Source organism: Poecilia reticulata, chromosome 1 (genome assembly GCF_904066995.2).
Source record: "Poecilia reticulata chromosome 1, P_reticulata-male-v2, whole genome shotgun sequence".
NCBI classification, from domain to species: domain Eukaryota; kingdom Metazoa; phylum Chordata; class Actinopteri; order Cyprinodontiformes; family Poeciliidae; genus Poecilia; species Poecilia reticulata.
Window position 1 is genome coordinate 34,077,435 of NC_088830.1, and position 17,900 is coordinate 34,095,334.

The window sequence follows — 17,900 nt, forward strand, 5'->3', positions numbered from 1 at the left end:
GAAAAGTTTTGGCGGGCCAGATTTGGCCCCCGAGCCTCAAATTTGACACAACGTTCCTCATGTTCAGCTGGGCCGACCCAAACGGTTCTGGTTCTGGTCAGAGCCCGTCCCAGCAGAACTCCAGTGGTTAAATCCAGCCAATCAGGGCTCCTGCTGCTGCTGTCAAAATATTTAATGATCACAATAAAAGCTTCTCTTTGGAGGCTTTTATTGTGACACTGCTTCCTGTTGAACCCAAATGATGAGTTCAATGACCGTCAGAACTTTTAACATTTTTTAATAGGAAATAATGATTCAGTTTGAGATGAAAGATTTAATAATAAAACATTCAAAACGGCTCAGATTCCGTCTGCTGTCCAGATCAGAACCGGGCCGATCAGAACCAGGAAGTGGGTCCGTTTTCAGGAGGAATTAGGTCACCCTCCGTTTTTTCCGGGCCTGGAATCGCTCCGTTTTGCTCTTAATGGATTTAACGAGCAGCGACAGACTCGGATCCATCGCCGCCTTCGAGTCCGAATCCCGTTCAGTTCCGGCTGCTTCCTGTCTGCCGCCAGGCTCCGCCCCCTCCTGTCTGCCGCCAGGCTCCGCCCCCTCCTGTCTGCCGCCAGGCTCCGCCCCCTCCTGTCTGCCAGGCTCCGTGGCGCGGTGGCGGCGGCGCTGCTTCTCCTCCAGGATGCTCCGCGTGGCTCTGGTGTTCCTGAAGCCGGGGTGGGACGGGTCCAGGTTGAACAGGTGGGAGGTGAAGACGGCCTGGAAGCGCGGGTCAGAGACGTCCACCTGGAGACAGAGACGGCATCATCAACTGAGCTACGGAGGGCTGAACCTGCCACCGACTGACCTACGGAGGGCTGAACCTGCCACTCATTTCTAATATTTCAATGCTAACTTTTAATAGCTTTTGTGAGTCTATAAGGTTTTTGTTATTTTTAAGAAATACAAATACAAATTTAACAAATAAATACATAATTAAATAATAACTGTTATTAAAGAACACAAAACAAAAAGCTAAATTAACAAGTACTTTAAAACTGTTATAATTTAAATATTTAATTATATCTTTATAAAACTAAAACTAGTATTTGGTTAATTCAGTACATTGTTACTAATTATTGTTTTGTCTCAGTAAAATTAACAATGCAGTCAGACTTATGAGATAAATGGATCTATAAAGATGGGAAAACTTCAGCCAGTGTGCTAATGGTAAAGCTAAGTTTTAGCGTAACACTTTAGCATTTTTGCTAACTTTGAAAATATTTAGCGTACTTAGCTTCCAGATCATTTCTAAACAGCTCATTCTAAAAGTTTCATAAATAAAGTTTAATGTCTGTTTTTTAGTTTTGGTTATAGACATTTTTCTAGTGGTTAGACGTTTATATCCATGCTCTTATTTTGAAGTGAGTTTCCTCTCTTTTCCTGTAATAACTTTATCTAAAACCAGAAACAGGAACAAGTTAAAGTGTTTGAAGTTAGCGCCTTAGCATTAGCAGAACTAATGTTAGCGAAGCTAGCTCTTAGTTAGCGGTGGCCGGCCTGTCCGGGTGTAGAAGCAACGCTGCCCCCGTCAGGCCGGTGTGGGAATCACCTGCCTCAGGAAAAAGGTCTCACCTGGAAGCCGTCGTCCTCCAGCGGCGCTTCGCCCTTCCTCAGCAGCTTCTTCCTCTTCCTCCTGCTCAGGTTCTGCTGCTCTACGATCTTGTCGTAGTTGAAGTGTCTGTGTTTGGCTTCATCATCGTCATCCTCCATCAGCAGAGCCATCTGGGCCTGGAAGCAAGCAGACGGATGAGACTGGGAGTCGGAGGACGATCCGGCTGGGAATCACTCTGGGAATCACTCTGGGAATCACTCTGGGAATCACTCTGGGAATCACTCTGCACCTTCTGTTTCTGCCGCTCCTCTTCCTCCTCGGCCGTAATCTGCTCTTCCTCCTGTTTCTTCTTCTTCTGTTTCTTCTTCATGTCTGAAACATAAAACGGGGGTCACGTCATAAAGACGAGCACAAAAGATTTTCACTGAATTTAAAACAAACTGCAGTAAGTTTGATTCAAAATGCAGCTTTAAATATCTGGATGTTTCTGTCCATGTTTGTTGCTGCCGGGTCGATTTGGGGTTACTGACTGGATCGCTCTCTGCCAGCCACAAGGAGAGACGTCAGCGCCGTGACCGGCTGTTAACTCGGTTACCACGGTTACCCGTCACCGTGGTAACTGAGCGTCCTGCGGGGAACGTCACCTGATGCTCCGAGCTCGTCTGAGAAGAACGGGTCGCTGAGGTCGACATCAGGAGGAAGCTCATCGTCACTGAGTTCTTCTTCGGCTCCCTGACGGAGAAAAAGTCACGTTAGAATCACTGCCACCTGCAGTTCAGAGCTCTGCCAGGAGGAGGCGCCACTCACCTGCTTTCTTTCATTTTTCTTCTGCTTCTTCTTCTCCTTCTTCTTCTGCAGAAACTCCTCCCAGGGCGTCAGCTGGTCCTTGGCCTCCAGCTTCTTCTTCACCAGCCGCTCCGTCGTTTCCTTCAGACCTGAGGAGGAGGACAATGAGCCGCTCTGCCGTCGGGTCGGCCCAGCGGCTGCAGGCGGCTCCTCCTGGTACCTGGAACCCAGCTGATCTCCATCTCCATGTCCCCCTGCTGCCTCTTCTCTTTGCTCTGGATGCTCTTCAGCAGCTCCCGGTATTTACTCATCTGCTCCTCGCTCCTCTTCTTCTGCTTCTCCTCCACCTCCTCTCCAATCGGCTCTTCTGTTTGAAACAAACGACTCAGCACAACTTCGTCTCCTTAAAGCACCAGAAAACTTTTCTGGATCCTCACCTCCACCTGCCTCCTCCTGCTCTTCGTCTTCGTCTTCCTCACTGGAGGAGGCCAGGTAGGCCTTAAAGTCCAGGTCCAGCAGCTCCTGTTTGGTGAACTTCCTGTTCAGAGCCGTCACGCGCTCGTGGTCCGTCTCGTCCCACGTCAGCTGCACCTGATTGGTCCAGAAAAGATCCAAGCATGATCAGATCATCTCATTAATATTCATTAGAATAATAATCATCATTTATTCCACCCTAAACTTTCAATTTGCGAATTAAACCCATCCATCCATCCAGGCAGCAGCCTCAGGAGGCCCAGACTTCCCTCCCCAGCCTCTTCCAGGTCCTCCAGGAACCCCAAGGCGTTCCCAGGCCATAGAGAGACATCGTGCCTCCAGCGTGTCCTGGGTCTCCCCTCCTCCCGGTGGGACCTGAACTCCTCACCAGGGAGGCGTCCAGGAGGCATCCTGACCAGATGCCCGAGCCTCAACTGGCTCCTCTCGACGTGGAGGAGCAGCGGCTCTACTCTGAGTCCCTCCCGGATGACCGAGCTTCTCTCTCTAAGGGAGAGCCCAGCCACCCTGCGGAGGAGGAAACCCATTTCGGCCGCTTGTACCCGTGATCTCGTTCTTTCGGTCATGACCCAAAGCTCATGACCATAGATGAGGGTGGGAACGTAGATCGACCGGTAAAAATGAAAGTAATGAACAGAATCGGTGACAAAGGGCAGCCTTGGCGGAGTCCAACTCTCACCGGAAAGGAGCCCGACTTACTGCCGGCAATGCGGACCAGACTCTGACACCGGTCATACAGGGACCTGACAGCCTGTATCAAAGGGCCCGGTACCCCATACTCCCGGAGAACCCCCCACAAGGCCCCCCGAGGGACACGGTCGAACGCCTTCTCCAAGTCCACAAAACACCTGTAGACTGGTTGGGCGAACTCCCAGAACCCTCCAGGACCTGCTGAGGGTGTAGAGCTGGTCCAGTGTTCCACGACCAGAACCAGAACCACTCTGCTCTTCCTGAATCCGAGGTTCGACTATCCGACGGATCCTCCTCTCCAGGACCCCTGAATAGACCTTACCAGGGAGGCTTAAGAGTGTGACCCCCCTGTAATTGGAGCACACCCTCCGGTCCCCCTTTTTGAACAGGGGGACCACCACCCCAGTCTGCCAGTCCAGGGGAACTGCCCCCGATGTCCATGCGATATTGCAGAGTCGCGTTAGCCAACACAACCCCGCAACATCCAGAGCCTTAAGGAACTCTGGGCTGTTCTCATCCACTCCCAGGGCCCTGCCACCCCGGGGCCCTGCCACCGAGGAGCTTTTTGACCACCTCGGCGACCTCGTCCCCAGAGATTGGAGAGCCCAACCCAGAGTCCCCAGGCTCAGCTTCCTCAACAGAAGGCATGTTGGTGGGATTGAGGAGGTCTTCGAAGTATTCCGCCCACCGGCCCACAACGTCCCGAGTTGAGGTCAGCAGCGCACCATCCCCACTATAAACAGTGTTGGTGCTGCACTGCTTCCCCCTCCTGAGACGCCGGATGGTGGACCAGAATCGCCTCGAAGCCGTACGGAAGTCTGTCTCCATGGCCTCTCCAAACTCCTCCCACGCCCGAGTTTTTGCCTCAGCGACAACCCGAGCCGCATGCCGTTTCGCCCGCCGGTACCCATCAGCTGCTTCTGGAGTCCCACAGGCCAAAAAGGCCCGGTAGGACTCCTTCTTCAGCTTGACAGCATCCCTCACCGAAGGTGTCCACCAACGAGTTCGAGGGTTGCCGCCGCGACAGGCACCAACAACCTTGCGGCCGCAGCTCCGATAGGCCGCCTCGGCAATGGAGGTACGGAACATGGTCCACTCAGACTCATGTCCCCCACCTCCCCCGGAACGTGTTCGAAGTTCTGCCGGAGATGAGAGTTGAAGCTCCGTCTCACAGGGCACTCCGCCAGACGTTCCCAGCAGACCCTCACTACACGTTTGGGCCTGCCAGGTCTGACCGGCTTCCTCCCCCTCCACCGGAGCCAACTCACCACCAGGTAGTGGTCAGTGGACAGCTCGTCACCTCTCTTCACCCGAGTGTCCAAGACATACGGCCGCAGATCCGATGAGACGATGACAAAGTCAATCATCGAACTGCGGCCTAGGGCGTCCTGGTGCCAAGTGCACATATGGACACCCTTATGCCTGAACATGGTGTTCGTGATGGACAATCCGTGACGAGCACAGAAGTCCAACAACAGAACACCACTTGGGTTCAGATCGGGGGGGCCGTTCCTCCCAACCACGCCCCTCCAGGTCTCACTGTCATTGCCCACGTGAGCGTTGAAGTCCCCCAGTAGAACAAGGGAGTCCCCAGGAGGGGCACTCTCCAGTACCCCCTCTAAGGACTCCAAGAAGGGTGGGTAATCTGAACTGCCGTTCGGCCCATAAGCACAAACAACAGTCAGAACCCGTCCCCCCACCCGTAGGCGGAGGGAGGCTACCCTCTCGTTCACCGGGGTGAACCCCAACGTACAGGCGCCAAGATGGGGGGCAACAAGTATGCCCACTCCAGCCCGGCGCCTCTCACCGTGGGCAACTCCAGAGTGGAAGTACGTCCAGCCCCTCTCAAGGAGACTGGTTCCAGAACCAGAGCCATGTGTCGAGGTGAGGCCGACTATTTCTAGCCGGAACCTCTCAGCCTCGCACACTAGCTCCGGTTCCTTCCCCACCAGAGAGGTGACGTTCCACGTCCCAAGAGCTTCTGCAGCCGAGGATCAGACCGCCAGGGTCCCCTCCCTCGGCTGCCGCCCATAGCATAATGCACCCCCCTTTGACCCCTCGGACAGGTGGTGAGCCCATCGGAAGCGATTTAAACCACTGATTGTAAAGCAAACAAAATGGATGAACTTCAGCAGTACGTTCATGTGTTTTACCACAGTGTCTGATTCATTCTCAGGAACCGGACCGGACCAGAACCAGCTGCTCTGGTCTGAAGCTTTAGCTTATGAACTGACTTCAGAGATGGAGAGTCTGCTCATTTGCACTATGAAACGGGTTTTCTGGTCCCGGTTCTGACCTTGGAGGAGGCGACAGCAGCCGAGGTGAACATCTTGGGCGTGTACGCCATCAGGTTGACGTCCGTCGCCACGTCTCTGGGCTCCTCGTCAAATGTCACGTCGTCAGGAACAAAACTGTTGAGTGAAAGAAACTTAGAAACGACCCGGGTTTCGTTACTAAACGAAACCCGGGTCGGGTCGTTTGAACTCGTCATCCTACCGGAGGTCCAGAACCGAGCAGCTGCTCTCGTATTCGAAGCCGTCGCATTCCTCGTAGATCTTCGCCGCCGTCTCCACAGAGTCGCATTCCACCACGGCGTAGAAATACTTGAGACGCTTGAACTGATAATCCCGCAGCTTCTCTTTGTAGACCCTGAGAGGAGCAACAGAACCACTGAAGCATCTGGACCCAGAACCTCTGCGGCTAACAGCAGAACCTCTGCGGCTAACAGCAGAACGTCTGCCGGCTAACAGCAGAACGTCTGCCGGCTAACAGCAGAACGTCTGCCGGCTAACAGCAGAACCTCTGCGGCTAACAGCAGAACCTCTGCGGCTAATAGCAGAACGTCTGCCGGCTAACAGCAGAACGTCTGCCGGCTAACAGCAGAACGTCTGCCGGCTAACAGCAGAACCTCTGCAGCTAACAGCAGAACCTCTGCGGCTAACAGCAGAACGTCTGCGGCTAACAGCAGAACCTCTGCGGCTAACAGCAGAACCTCTGCGGCTAACAGCAGAACCTCTGCGGCTAACAGCAGAACCTCTGCGGCTAACAACAGAACGTCTGCCGGCTAACAGCAGAACGTCTGCCGGCTAACAGCAGAACCTCTGCGGCTAACAGCAGAACCTCTGCGGCTAACAGCAGAACCTCTGCGGCTAACAGCAGAACGTCTGCCGGCTAACAGCAGAACGTCTGCCGGCTAACAGCAGAACGTCTGCCGGCTAACAGCAGAACCTCTGCGGCTAACAGCAGAACCTCTGCGGCTAACAACAGAACGTCTGCCGGCTAACAGCAGAACCTCTGCGGCTAACAGCAGGATCCTCCGCACTGACAGCAGATGAGCTGCAGACCGTCCAGCAGGGGGCAGCGCAGCAGCAGGAAGCTCCCAGGTCACCTGTCTTCCTCCGTCTCGTTCTCCGAATCGTCCGGCAACGCCTTCAGCTCCGGCGGTCCCTGCGTCTCCTCCACCTTCCGCCTCTCCTTCCCAAACTCTGACGGGAAAATCTGGACAACAATACCCACAATGCACTGCTGTTACTCTGGACAAACAGGCCAATCTGGTTTGGTTCAGAATAAAATCAGATCGTTGATCCAACATGGTGGCTTCAGAGAGCAGATGAACCCTGGGTCTCGTCTCTCAGGCAGTTACCTTCACAGACAGCACAGCGCCCCCTTTAGGCACGAAGGAGCTGAACAGAGCCAGCAGATCTTTGGCCTTCAGGCGATCCCAGTCCATGTTACAGACGGCGAGCCGAGCAGAAACCTGGAAGACGTTAAGACCTCGTTAGGACCTCACTAGGACCTCACTAGGACCTCACTAGGACCTCACTAGGACCTCGTTAGGACCTCACTAGGACCTCGCTAGGACCTCACTAGGACCTCGCTAGGACCTCACTAGGACCTCACTAGGACCTCGTTAGGACCTCGTTAGGACCTCACTAGGACCTCACTAGGACCTCACTAGGACCTCGTTAGGACCTCACTAGGACCTCGCTAGGACCTCACTAGGACCTCGTTAGGACCTCGCTAGGACCTCACTAGGACCTCGCTAGGACCTCACTAGGACCTCGCTAGGACCTCACTAGGACCTCACTAGGACCTCGTTAGGACCTCACTAGGACCTCGCTAGGACCTCGTTAGGACCTCACTAGGACCTCGTTAGGACCTCGCTAGGACCTCACTAGGACCTCACTAGGACCTCGTTAGGACCTCACTAGGACCTCGCTAGGACCTCATTAGGACCTCGTTAGGACCTCGCTAGGACCTCACTAGGACCTCGCTAGGACCTCGTTAGGACCTCGTTAGGACCTCGCTAGGACCTCATTAGGATCTCGCTAGGACCTCACTAGGACCTCGTTAGGACCTCGTTAAGACCTCACTAGGACCTCATTAAGACCTTGCTAGGACCTCGCTAGGACCTCATTAGGACCTCCTAGGACCTTGTTAGGATCTCGCTAGAACCTCGTTAGGACCTCGCTAGAACCTCGTTAGGACCTCACTAGGACCTCGCTAGGACCTCGTTAGGACCTCACTAGGACCTCACTAGGACCTCGTTAGGACCTCGTTAAGACCTCACTAGGACCTCATTAAGACCTTGCTAGGACCTCGCTAGGACCTCATTAGGACCTCCTAGGACCTTGTTAGGATCTCGCTAGAACCTCGTTAGGACCTCGCTAGAACCTCGTTAGGACCTCGCTAGAACCTCGTTAGGACCTCGCTAGGACCTCGTTAGGACCTCGCTAGGACCTCGCTAGGACCTCGCTAGGACCTCGTTAGGACCTCGCTAGGACCTCATTAGGACCTCATTAGGACCTCGCTAGGACCTCGTTAGGACCTCCCTAGGACCTCGCTCCGCGCCGCCTCACCTGCTCGCTCCGCGGAGCGTCTCTGCAGAGCTCCCCCCAGTCGTGTTCGATCTGCTCTTCCTCCTTCCTCAGGATGTCGTCCACATCATCATCATCCTCGTCTTCATCAGAGCTGGTCTCCATGTTTCCTTTTCCTCTGGCCAGATCCGGTCCGCTGTCATCCTCAGAGTCCAGACCAGACTCATCATCATCATCATCATCATCATCATCATCTCCTGACTGATGCTCCACCTCTTCATCATCTGAGGAAGACATGAATGCTAACTCGGTTAGCTGTAGCTGTCATTCTTTAGAACATAACTAAACAAGAGGAAATAAAAGTTCATGTCTGACTTCATGAGTCGATTGAGCTCAACGTTCGTTTGACTGAGATGATTTTTTCCCCTGGAGACGATATTAGTTATGAAAACGTCTCAGAAATAAACTGATGTGAAAACAAAAAATAACTCTGACCTTTTTCTGCTGCTCTGCTTCCTCGTCCAAGACGCTGCTTCTTCTGTCCCTGGACAGGAACCTCCTCCTCCTGTTTATCCTCCTCTTCATCCTCCTCCTGTTTATCCTCCTCCTCTTCATCCTCTTCATCCTCCTCCTCCTCTTCACCCTCCTCTTCATCCTCCTCCTCCAGCTGGTAGAAGCGCCTCAGGTCGGCGGCAGTGGACAGCTGGACGGGTCGTCCTCTCTTGTCCACCGTCTGCTTCGTCTGGAAGCGCCGGTCGTGGAACATGGACTGGAAACGTTTGTCGATCTTGACTTTGCGTTCTTTCTCTGGCATTTCCCAGAACCTGGGGTCCTTCTGGACCCGGCAGAACCGCTCATCGTCGCCCTGCTTCTTCCTGGACGACATGTTGGGGGAGAGCACAGCGCCACCTGCAGGACAGGAGCAGAACTGCAGGTAAAGCTGGAGAACCTTCAGCTGGTTGAGAAAACTTCCTTCCTGCTGCTCTAATCTTGCTGTTGCTTTTATGTTGGGTAACCACGGCAACCAGGTGTAGTTTTTGCACCTGGGATCAGCTGATTAGCATCTGAAAAGCTCAAATAAAACCTGAAGGAGGAAGTTCAGAGGATCACATCCCCGAATCTGACGTCCTTCTAACCAAACGACCAGACAGACTGAAAGAGGAGCAGCAAAAGCAAAGGAGGCGGATTAGCAGAGCTAGCTAACAGCTGATGGAGCCATCAGTACGTTACTGTGGAGTATCATCTCTCCTCAGCAGACACTGAGCTGTTAGCATGTTAGCATGTCATGACTGAGCTGTTAGCATGTTAGCATGTCATGACTGAGCTGTTAGCATGTTAGCATGTCATGACTGAGCTGTTAGCATGTCATGACTGAGCTGTTAGCATGTCATGACTGAGCTGTTAGCATGTCATGTCTGAGCTGTTAGCATGTTAGCATGTCATGACTGAGCTGTTAGCATGTTAGCATGTCATGACGGTCAAACAGAAGCTTCTTCAGTCAGAGGCCTTTTCTGATTCGGTGCAGGACTGACTGCTACTGCAGATCCTCAACATATTTCATCCGTTCTGATGTCTGTGGATCTTCTTCCAAATGAATACACCTCTGACCTTTGACCTCCACTGCAGCTGATCTGATCAGAACCGAACCGGTGGGAAATTCGCTGGTTTTTATTTGGTGAATGTAACGAACCGAACCTTTGGGCCCGTTTATGAGCAGCAGAAACATCAAGAACCACCGAGCCGATCATCGGAACATCTTATGGATCAGAGGAGTTCGGTCCAAATATGAGACCAACTAAAGTCTGATACCGAACCGGACCGGTTCGTTTAAAACCCAGAGAAAGAAGAGGCTTAGCAGGTCCGACCAGAACCAGAACCAGAACCAGCGGCTGGAATTAAAATGAAAAGTTACCTTCTCTGATCCTCCTCACACGTGTTTTCCCAGCATGCACTCTGCTCCTTGGGCCTCTGACTCAGTACGGCGCGAGCTGAGGTACAAACAGCGCGAACCGCGGATCACTCGGTGAACGTTCACATTTTATGATCCAAATCATTTATGCTTTAGTTCATGAAATAATCAGAAAATAAACTCACATAAACGTTTTTATGTTTCTAAATAAAACTTTAATTAACCAGTAAATATGTTGAAAGGTAAAAAATACTTTTAATTGCATTTAATTTGCATAACATGACAAAACGAGCCAGTTTTATTATATTATTACCAACTGCGTGATAAAAACTTGATGATTCATTTTGTTTTTGGGGGGAAAATATAAAACAGTTCAAACAGTCATGTGTTTATTGTTTTTATGTATTAAATTCACACAGAGATGCTTCTTGTTTTATGTTAATGAGCCTAAATGGACCAAACATTAAATATTTTATTTTTTTCTGCTCCAGTTTTTCAGTTGAAATATTTTCAGGTTTTAGTTTTTATTTGTTGTGAATTTAATCCCAGTAATTTGACTCCGGCTCCGCTCCCAGTCTCTGATCCAGTTCCTCCGCTTGGATCCGCCCGCCGGGTTTTCCGACCGGCCGCGTCCAGAGGTCACCGAGGTCACTGCGGTCAGGAAGCCGCCATGTTGGACTTCTTCTGGCTGGAAGCGGAACCATGAGCTGCCGAGGGGTCCAGAAGCTCCTGCAGGGAGCCGGTTCTGGTCCGGCAGGGTGGACCCGGACCCCCTGCTGCTGCAGGCTCAGATATGGACCCTGCAGGGCCCGGTCCGGACCCGGTTCTGGATCCGGACCCGGATCTGGGTCAGGCAGCATGAATGTGTTCAACAGGGAGATGAAGAGGAGGCAGAAGAACTGGGCCGCGGTTCTGCAGGACGGACACCAGTACGACTACCTGAGAGAAGAGGTGAAACTGGGGTTCGGTTCGGTTCGGTATTCAGGTTCGGTCCGGTTCTGATGATGGAGTTCAGTTTGGATTGTTATGGAAAATGTTTTTAGGTTTTCGTTTCTCCTGAGTTAAGAAATGGAACCGTCAGTACCAGAACCTGATGGTTCTGGACTCTTCAGGTCTGGTTCTGGTTCTGGACCGGTTCTGGTTCTCCAGGAGGAACCGTCTCATCTGGATCTTGTGTTGTGCAGGTTGGCAGTCGAGTGGCTGATCGGGTTTATGATGTCGCCAGGTGAGTTCTGGTTCTGGTTCTGGTTCTGGTTCTGGTCCTGGTTCTGGTTCTGGTTCTGGTCCTGGTTCTGGTCCTGGTCCTGGTTCTGGTCCTGGTTCTGGTTCTGGTCCTGGTTCTGGTCCTGGTCCAGCAGGAACCATGAACCCAGTTAAATCTGACTCGTTTCCATCTGAAGTCCAGTCCGGCAGGTTCTGATCCGGTTGTCCTCTCCTCAGGTCGTTTCCCCTGGTTCTGGACCTGGGAGGAGGAAAAAGTTACATAGCAGAACATCTGAGCAAGGTGAGGAAGAGGAGGGTGAGGAAGAGGAGGGTGAGGAAGAGGCTCCCCCTCCTGCAGCTCCAGCCTGAACTGGGAATCTTGTAAACTGGGAATCTTCCAGTTTTGGTTGAGTTTTTCCTCTCTGATGTTCCAGGAAGTGGTTCAGCGTTTGGTTCTGACTGACGTCTCCCAGCAGGCTCTGGTGAGTCCTGACCCACATCCCAGTGGAACCGGTTCATCCCAGTGGAACCAGTTCATCCCAGTGGAACCAGTTTATTCTCTGTGTTGTGTTTCAGAAGCTGGGCCGGCGGTCGGACATTCCCACCCGGAGCGTTGTGGCTGATGAGGAGTTCCTGCCGTTCAGGGAGAACAGCTTCCACCTGGTGGTCAGCAGCCTCAGGTGAGGCGCAGCTTTACCTGCAGAGCCCGGCTTCCTCCACCAGGGGGCGCTCAGCTCAGGTCTGACCTCAGCAGGTTTTACATGTGAGGTGGATCAGGGAACAGATCCATACGGAGCCAAACGGATCAACGATTGACACGTAAACACAAGAAAACAAACGCAGCAGAAAACGCTGCAAGCAGGAAGTCCTCCTGACCAGCAGGGGGAGTCAGACACTAAACACCAGAAACAGGAAGACATGGACAGGAAGTCTGGCTTTTCTTCATGTCTTTTTCAAACATGCAGGGTTTTACAGTATTACAGAACTGCAGCATATTGGATATCTACTCCAGACTCCCCCTAGTGGTGAGGAGGACTTCCGTTCTGTACAGGATCCTGTTTGTAAAGTTACACTGCAAAACAATAACAGCAACAATTAGATTTATTTGGCCTGTCACAAACTATGGATGTTCATTCTTTAAACAGTGTTTTTTTCTATATTCATGTTTATAAATGTCATGGTTCTAAACTAAATTTATTTAATTCTGAGTTAAATATTTAACTAAATATTTAGCTTAGTAAGCTAAGCGCTTAGCTTACTACATATCTAGTTAGCAGGCTAAATGTTTAGGTAACTATTTAGCTTATTAAATATGTAGGAAATGTAGAAAATATCTCAGGTAATAAATATCTAAATATTTGGCAAGTTAAACATTTAGTTTGCTGAATGTTTAGTCAGATTTACTGAAACATTTAATCAGCTAAATCTTTAGATGAGATTTAACCCTTTAGTTTGTAGTTTTTCTGTCTGAAGCGACTCGTTTTCCTCTCAGCCTCCACTGGATCAACGACCTTCCCAGGGTGCTCAGCGAGGTACGGCCAGAGGTTCTGTGTGTGGTTCTGTTTGGGTCGGCTTCGCCCTCATGCCGTTCTCCCAGCAGATCCATCGGGTCCTGAAGCCGGACGGCGTCTTCATCGGCGCCATGGCGGGCGGCGACACGCTGTACGAGCTGCGCTGCTCGCTGCAGCTGGCCCAGTCGGAGCGGGAGGGCGGCTTCTCGCCCCACGTCTCCCCCTACACCGCCGTCACCGACCTGGGGAACCTGCTGGGCCGGGCCCGCTTCAACATGCTCACCGTGGTGAGGTTCTGGTTCTGGTTCTGCTAGGCCCGATCCAGCAGTTGCTAGAGGTTCTGAGGGACTCATCTTGACTCAGTCCATTCAGTATTCCAAGTTTGGATTCATATCAAAATGAGCTAAATTGCTAATTTTAGCTAAAAGCTAACGTTAGCATGAGAGCTAACACTAGCATGTTGACCTGTAGTAGCGTATTGCATGTTGTATGCTAACAGCAGTGTGTAGCAGCAATGCTAAAATGATCCAAAAAGCTAATGTTAGCCTAAGTGCTAGCATTAGTTCTGGTTCTGGACGGTTTCTGTAGTTGCTGAAGCGATGACCTCGGTGCCGACCAGGAAGTTCCTGTATGGATCCACCGCTCAGCTGAGCCACGTTTCTTCCTTAGGCAGCAGGCAGTGAAGTGGTCTGACCTTTGACCCCTGTGTTTTCAGGACGTCGATGATGTTCAGGTTCATTATCCAGGAATCATGGAGCTCATGACGGACCTGCAAGGTACGACGCTCAGAAATCCCAACATTAACGTTTCCTGCAGAGGAGCAGACTGAGACGTGTCGCCCCCTGCAGGCATGGGGGAGAGTAACTGCGCGTGGAACAGGCGCTCCATGCTGCACCGCGACACCATGCTAGCAGCTGCAGCCGTCTATAAAGGTGAGGAGACGCACTCTGGACAAATCAGATCGCTGATGGATGATGAGATGGGAACCTGAGATTCCACAGCAGAAATCTGGGTTCAGTTACCAGAACTCCGTCTGGCGTTTGGACCCGGTTTTAACTGGACCTTATGAACTTCCTGTTAGATCCAGAAATCGTTTATGGATTAGCTTCCAGCTAATTCTGGACTGAATGTTTATAATGTTGGCAATATTCTGTAAATCCTATAAATTAGTTAAAATGAGACTGAAATGACTGGTTAAAATGTCGCAGAGCCTCTTCATGACCGGAGGATAAGTGAAGGTCATCCAGATTCTTTTTCTGAGGTTCTGATCCAAAAACTGATCAGAATTTAAAGCAGAAAGTTTGGAGTAATCTAGGTTTTAATCTCTTCATGCCTGTAATCTACCGGATTAATCTGGACTGATCCTGGACCAGCGGGACGTTTCATCCTGTCCGTCTCATTTCAGAGATGTACGGAAACCCGGACGGGTCAGTTCCCGCCACCTTCCAGATCCTCTACATGATTGGCTGGAAGCCTCACGAGTCCCAGGTGAGAGCAGAGTCCGGCCAGTAACAGCCAATCAGCAGCAGGGAAACAGGCCCCGCCCCCTGAGCTGTGACTGCTCCCTCAGGTTGGGTTGTATCTGTACGGAGGGCTGATCCTGCCAAAATCAAAATGATTTGATGACGTAATTAATGTGGTAAATATTGAATCCAGAAAATAAGAACTTTCTAAACTTAATTTCTTATACAGGTTGGCAAATATTTTTGTTTTAGTAATTTATTTACTTTTTCTTATTTTTTCATATTCTGTATTAATATTTGTTACATTTACTTTGATTTGATCAAACGTTGATTTATGTTCTCCAGTTTTTCCATTTTGCATTTTCTCTCCTCTTTTCTCCTTTATTTCCATTTTTTCCCCCATTTTATTGTTTCGGATTAATTTGTCATTTTTTCTTGTCCTGTTTCCTTTTTAATTTAACGATCTGAACAGAAAAGAGAACATGAAGAAAATAAAAAATAAGTTTGTTAATAAAAACAATGAGAAAAAAGGAGAAAATCTATAAATGTGATTAAATCAAGTGACTGAACGAAAAATAGTGTTAAATAAATGAAAAACATTTATAATAACAAGGAAACTCTTAAAACGGTGATTAAAAATAAAATGGAAAATAGTGATGGTGTTAAATTAATGCTGCTGATAAGTATTGGTGTAAACCGCTGTAGAATCAAATGAGATGGAAAAGTTCTTCATTTTTATCTTTTGGAAGCAAAATGTGGCACATGAATTACTTCTCATTTAGAACTTTTATTATTTTACGGAGCCGTTATGCATCAGTAATACAACACAAGTGTTGATGATATGAAGTTTCCCATAAAATAAACATCTGATGGCCTCAGCATCACATCACCGTTTGTTCACATCAGCAGAGCTTCTGCTGGACCTGCAGGATAAAAGCAGCTTTTTGAAGCGTCGGTGAGTCGGTGATCTTTTCCATTTGACATAAATCTCTGACTGTCTGAACCCCTGAGTCGTAGACGGTGGTTCCACCTGCATCCACCTGGCTGGTGGTTCCACCTGCATCCACCTGGCTGGTGCATTTCAGGGCTGCTGTAAAAAGACGTTTAGCAACATGTAACGTCTGGAAAGATGTGGTTTATAGTCCTGGTCACCTCGTCCCAAACGTTGGGGTCATGACCCCAACGTTTGGGTCATGACCCAAACGTTGGGGTCATGACCCAAACGTTGGGGTCATGACCCCAACGTTTGGGTCATGACCCAAACAATGTGTGTCTGATTGGGACCGATGGGCCTCAGTTCCTCTTTAGGCTCATCTGGGTCCTGAAATACCTGCTGATCATGTATTTTTTGAGTTTGCAGCTCGATGCGCCTCAGTCCAGACTCCCTCATGTTCCATCAGAAATCATCTCTGCCTCCCATCTTGGTTTTGTCCAAATGGGTTCCTGACAGCAACACCCCATATAACGTTATAAATGTTTCATCCGCTCCCAGTTCTGCGTCAGGTTTTCTATTGGTGTGGGATTTCCTCCCATCTGCGCTGACAGAAGAGAGCATAACTGTAAATATGTAAAGAAATCAATATCCCACATAACTCTTCAAACCACATAATGTTGTTCCTGCCGGTGAAGAAATGTGAGCCTCTGTTCAAGTACATTTAGAAAAAGTTGTCTAAGAAATATTGGGTGTGAAGGATTTAATACGTCCAATGCTTCTAATATTGATAAACTTCTTGGTAGCTTGAAATAAATTAGTACTTTGTTCCCAATGTCAAGTTTGGTTCTAGTCCACAATGGCAGGAACTGACCTTCAATGGCACTGAGCACTTTGCTTCTCGATGCTCAGCCATCTTGTTTAAAATCCTGTTGGGTCCATGAAATTAAGAACCGGAAGATTCAGACCCCCGTCCATCTTATGAATGAGTATTTGAAGCCATTTATTTATTTCCATATTCACAGTTTTGGCAGGATCTTCTTTCCGTAGTTGAGTTAATAAACAGGTTTGGGGACGTCCATAAAACATGATTCTCTGCTCCGTGGTTCCTGCAGGCCAAGCCGGCCCGCCGCGGCTCCGCCACCGTGTCCTTCAGAGATCTGGCCAAGGTCAGCCGACCCGACGGCGCCGACCAGTCCTAGGGTCATGACCTCACCGGGTCAGGCGTCCAGGAGAAGGAGGTTCTGGTTCTGACTGTAAATGTTGTATAGAAATCTGTTTCTGCTAAATAAACTGAGTAGTGAAGGAAACATGTGAGTGTGTTCACTCTGATGAAGCTGCTGCCACACACACACACACACACACACACACACACACACATTCACTCACTCACTGAGCAGCAGAACCGGAGCAGTCTACTTCCTGGACCGGAACCAAACTGGATGAAACCAGACCTGAAGTCCCACTTGAGCCGCCTGGTTCCGATCAGAGCAGAACCTCCACTGTGGACCTAAAGAATCCAGAACTTCTGCCTCTGTAGACCCGGACCGGAGTTACAACAACCGGACCGGAGTTACAACAACCGGACCGGAGTTACAACAACCGGACCGGAGTTACAACAACCGGACCGGAGTTACAACAACCGGACCGGTCCAATAAAGTTCCATCCATCCATTTTCTTACACCTGGTCCCTCAGTGGGTCAGGAGGTGCTGCTGCCTCTCCAGCTGGCGTTCCGGGCGAGAGGCGGGGTCACCTGGACAGGTCACCTGGACGGGTCACCTGGACAGGTCACCAGTCTGTCGCAGAGACACACACTCACACACTCACACCTAGGGACAATCTGGAGAGGCCAATCAACCTGTCAGTCATGGTTCTGGACTGTGGGAGGAAACCGGAGAACCTGGAGAAAACCCACCATGCAGGGAGAACATGGAGACTCCATGCAGGAAGACCGGGAATCGAACCCAGAACCTTCTTGCTGCAAGGCAGCAGCTCTACCCACTGCACCACTGTGCAGAACTATCTGTGAGTTCTAGTTCTAGGATGGAGAATAGAATCTGGACAGAATGTGGAAGAGCTCTGGGGTCAAAGGTCAAACCAGCTGTTATCCATTTGTCTGCTTCCTGGTATTTCAAAATAAACGTTTTAACAAAAAATGTTCAAATTACTAATTAAAAAACGTAATAATCTGATTATTTATTGGTGCTTATGAAACAATGTTTCATTACAACCTGAGTTAAAAGTTGATATAATAATGAAATATAAAATAAAAATCTGATTCCTGATGTTTCCACAGGTTTGCAGAAAATGATTTTATTCAGTTGTAACTTTTTCTGTTTCAAAATTACAAAACTTTTATTTAAAAAACAAAAAAACTTCGTTTCATTGTCACTGTGAATGAAGAAAACAACGAAATTCTAAAACTAGCAAATCCACAAAGTAAAATAATAAACCATTTTTTATTCATCTCAATAAATTAAATATGGTTTGATTTTGACATTTTAAATTAGT

The 17,900-nt window shown here is 49.7% G+C and overlaps 2 protein-coding genes across 6 annotated transcripts; one reads left to right on the forward strand and one right to left on the reverse strand.

Moving 5' to 3' along the window:
• Nucleotides 1-261: 261 nt before the first annotated feature.
• esf1 (ESF1 nucleolar pre-rRNA processing protein) lies at nt 262-10,393 on the reverse strand. Of its 3 annotated transcripts, XM_081611962.1 has the most exons (15): nt 10,066-10,263; nt 8,866-9,279; nt 8,413-8,654; nt 7,197-7,310; nt 6,942-7,051; nt 6,050-6,202; nt 5,850-5,964; nt 2,809-2,962; nt 2,592-2,738; nt 2,393-2,520; nt 2,230-2,317; nt 1,875-1,957; nt 1,606-1,761; nt 609-777; nt 262-554 (listed from the first exon to the last, which is right to left on the reverse strand). In XM_081611962.1, exons 1-15 carry the CDS (start codon nt 10,094-10,096, stop codon nt 412-414), a joined length of 2,247 nt encoding a protein of 748 aa, XP_081468088.1. In that variant the 5' UTR covers nt 10,097-10,263; the 3' UTR covers nt 262-411. The 3 variants fall into 3 exon arrangements, with proteins under 3 accessions (XP_081468088.1, XP_008419691.2, XP_008419683.2); XM_008421469.3 differs by lacking the exon at nt 10,066-10,263 and adding an exon at nt 10,283-10,393 and having other exon boundaries at nt 262-777; XM_008421461.3 differs by having other exon boundaries at nt 262-777.
• Nucleotides 10,394-10,725: 332 nt separating this feature from the next.
• Nucleotides 10,726-16,697, forward strand: ndufaf5 (NADH:ubiquinone oxidoreductase complex assembly factor 5). Of its 3 annotated transcripts, none has more exons than XM_081612054.1 (11): nt 10,726-11,230; nt 11,464-11,504; nt 11,720-11,783; nt 11,917-11,964; nt 12,062-12,162; nt 12,975-13,014; nt 13,080-13,280; nt 13,709-13,769; nt 13,842-13,925; nt 14,399-14,481; nt 16,503-16,697. In XM_081612054.1, exons 1-11 carry the CDS (start codon nt 10,982-10,984, stop codon nt 16,587-16,589), a joined length of 1,059 nt encoding a protein of 352 aa, XP_081468180.1. In that variant the 5' UTR covers nt 10,726-10,981; the 3' UTR covers nt 16,590-16,697. The 3 variants fall into 3 exon arrangements, with proteins under 3 accessions (XP_081468180.1, XP_081468176.1, XP_081468177.1); XM_081612050.1 differs by having other exon boundaries at nt 10,738-11,230; nt 12,059-12,162; XM_081612051.1 differs by having other exon boundaries at nt 10,745-11,230; nt 12,059-12,162; nt 13,083-13,280.
• Nucleotides 16,698-17,900: the final 1,203 nt, after the last annotated feature.

Coding starts and splice junctions, on each gene's coding strand:
- esf1 (XM_008421461.3), bottom strand. CDS start 10,096: ATGTTTCTGCTGCTCATAAACGGGCCCAAAG. Junction 8,655..8,865: donor AAGCAGAGCAGCAGAAAAAG/GTCAGAGTTATT, acceptor TGTCTTCCTCAG/ATGATGAAGAGGTGGAGCAT. Junction 2,318..2,392: donor AGAAAAATGAAAGAAAGCAG/GTGAGTGGCGCC, acceptor TTTCTCCGTCAG/GGAGCCGAAGAAGAACTCAG.
- ndufaf5 (XM_081612050.1), top strand. CDS start 10,982: ATGAGCTGCCGAGGGGTCCAGAAGCTCCTGCAGGGAGCCGGTTCTGGT. Junction 11,965..12,058: donor ACGTCTCCCAGCAGGCTCTG/GTGAGTCCTGAC, acceptor GTTGTGTTTCAG/AAGCTGGGCCGGCGGTCGGA. Junction 13,281..13,708: donor GCTTCAACATGCTCACCGTG/GTGAGGTTCTGG, acceptor CTGTGTTTTCAG/GACGTCGATGATGTTCAGGT.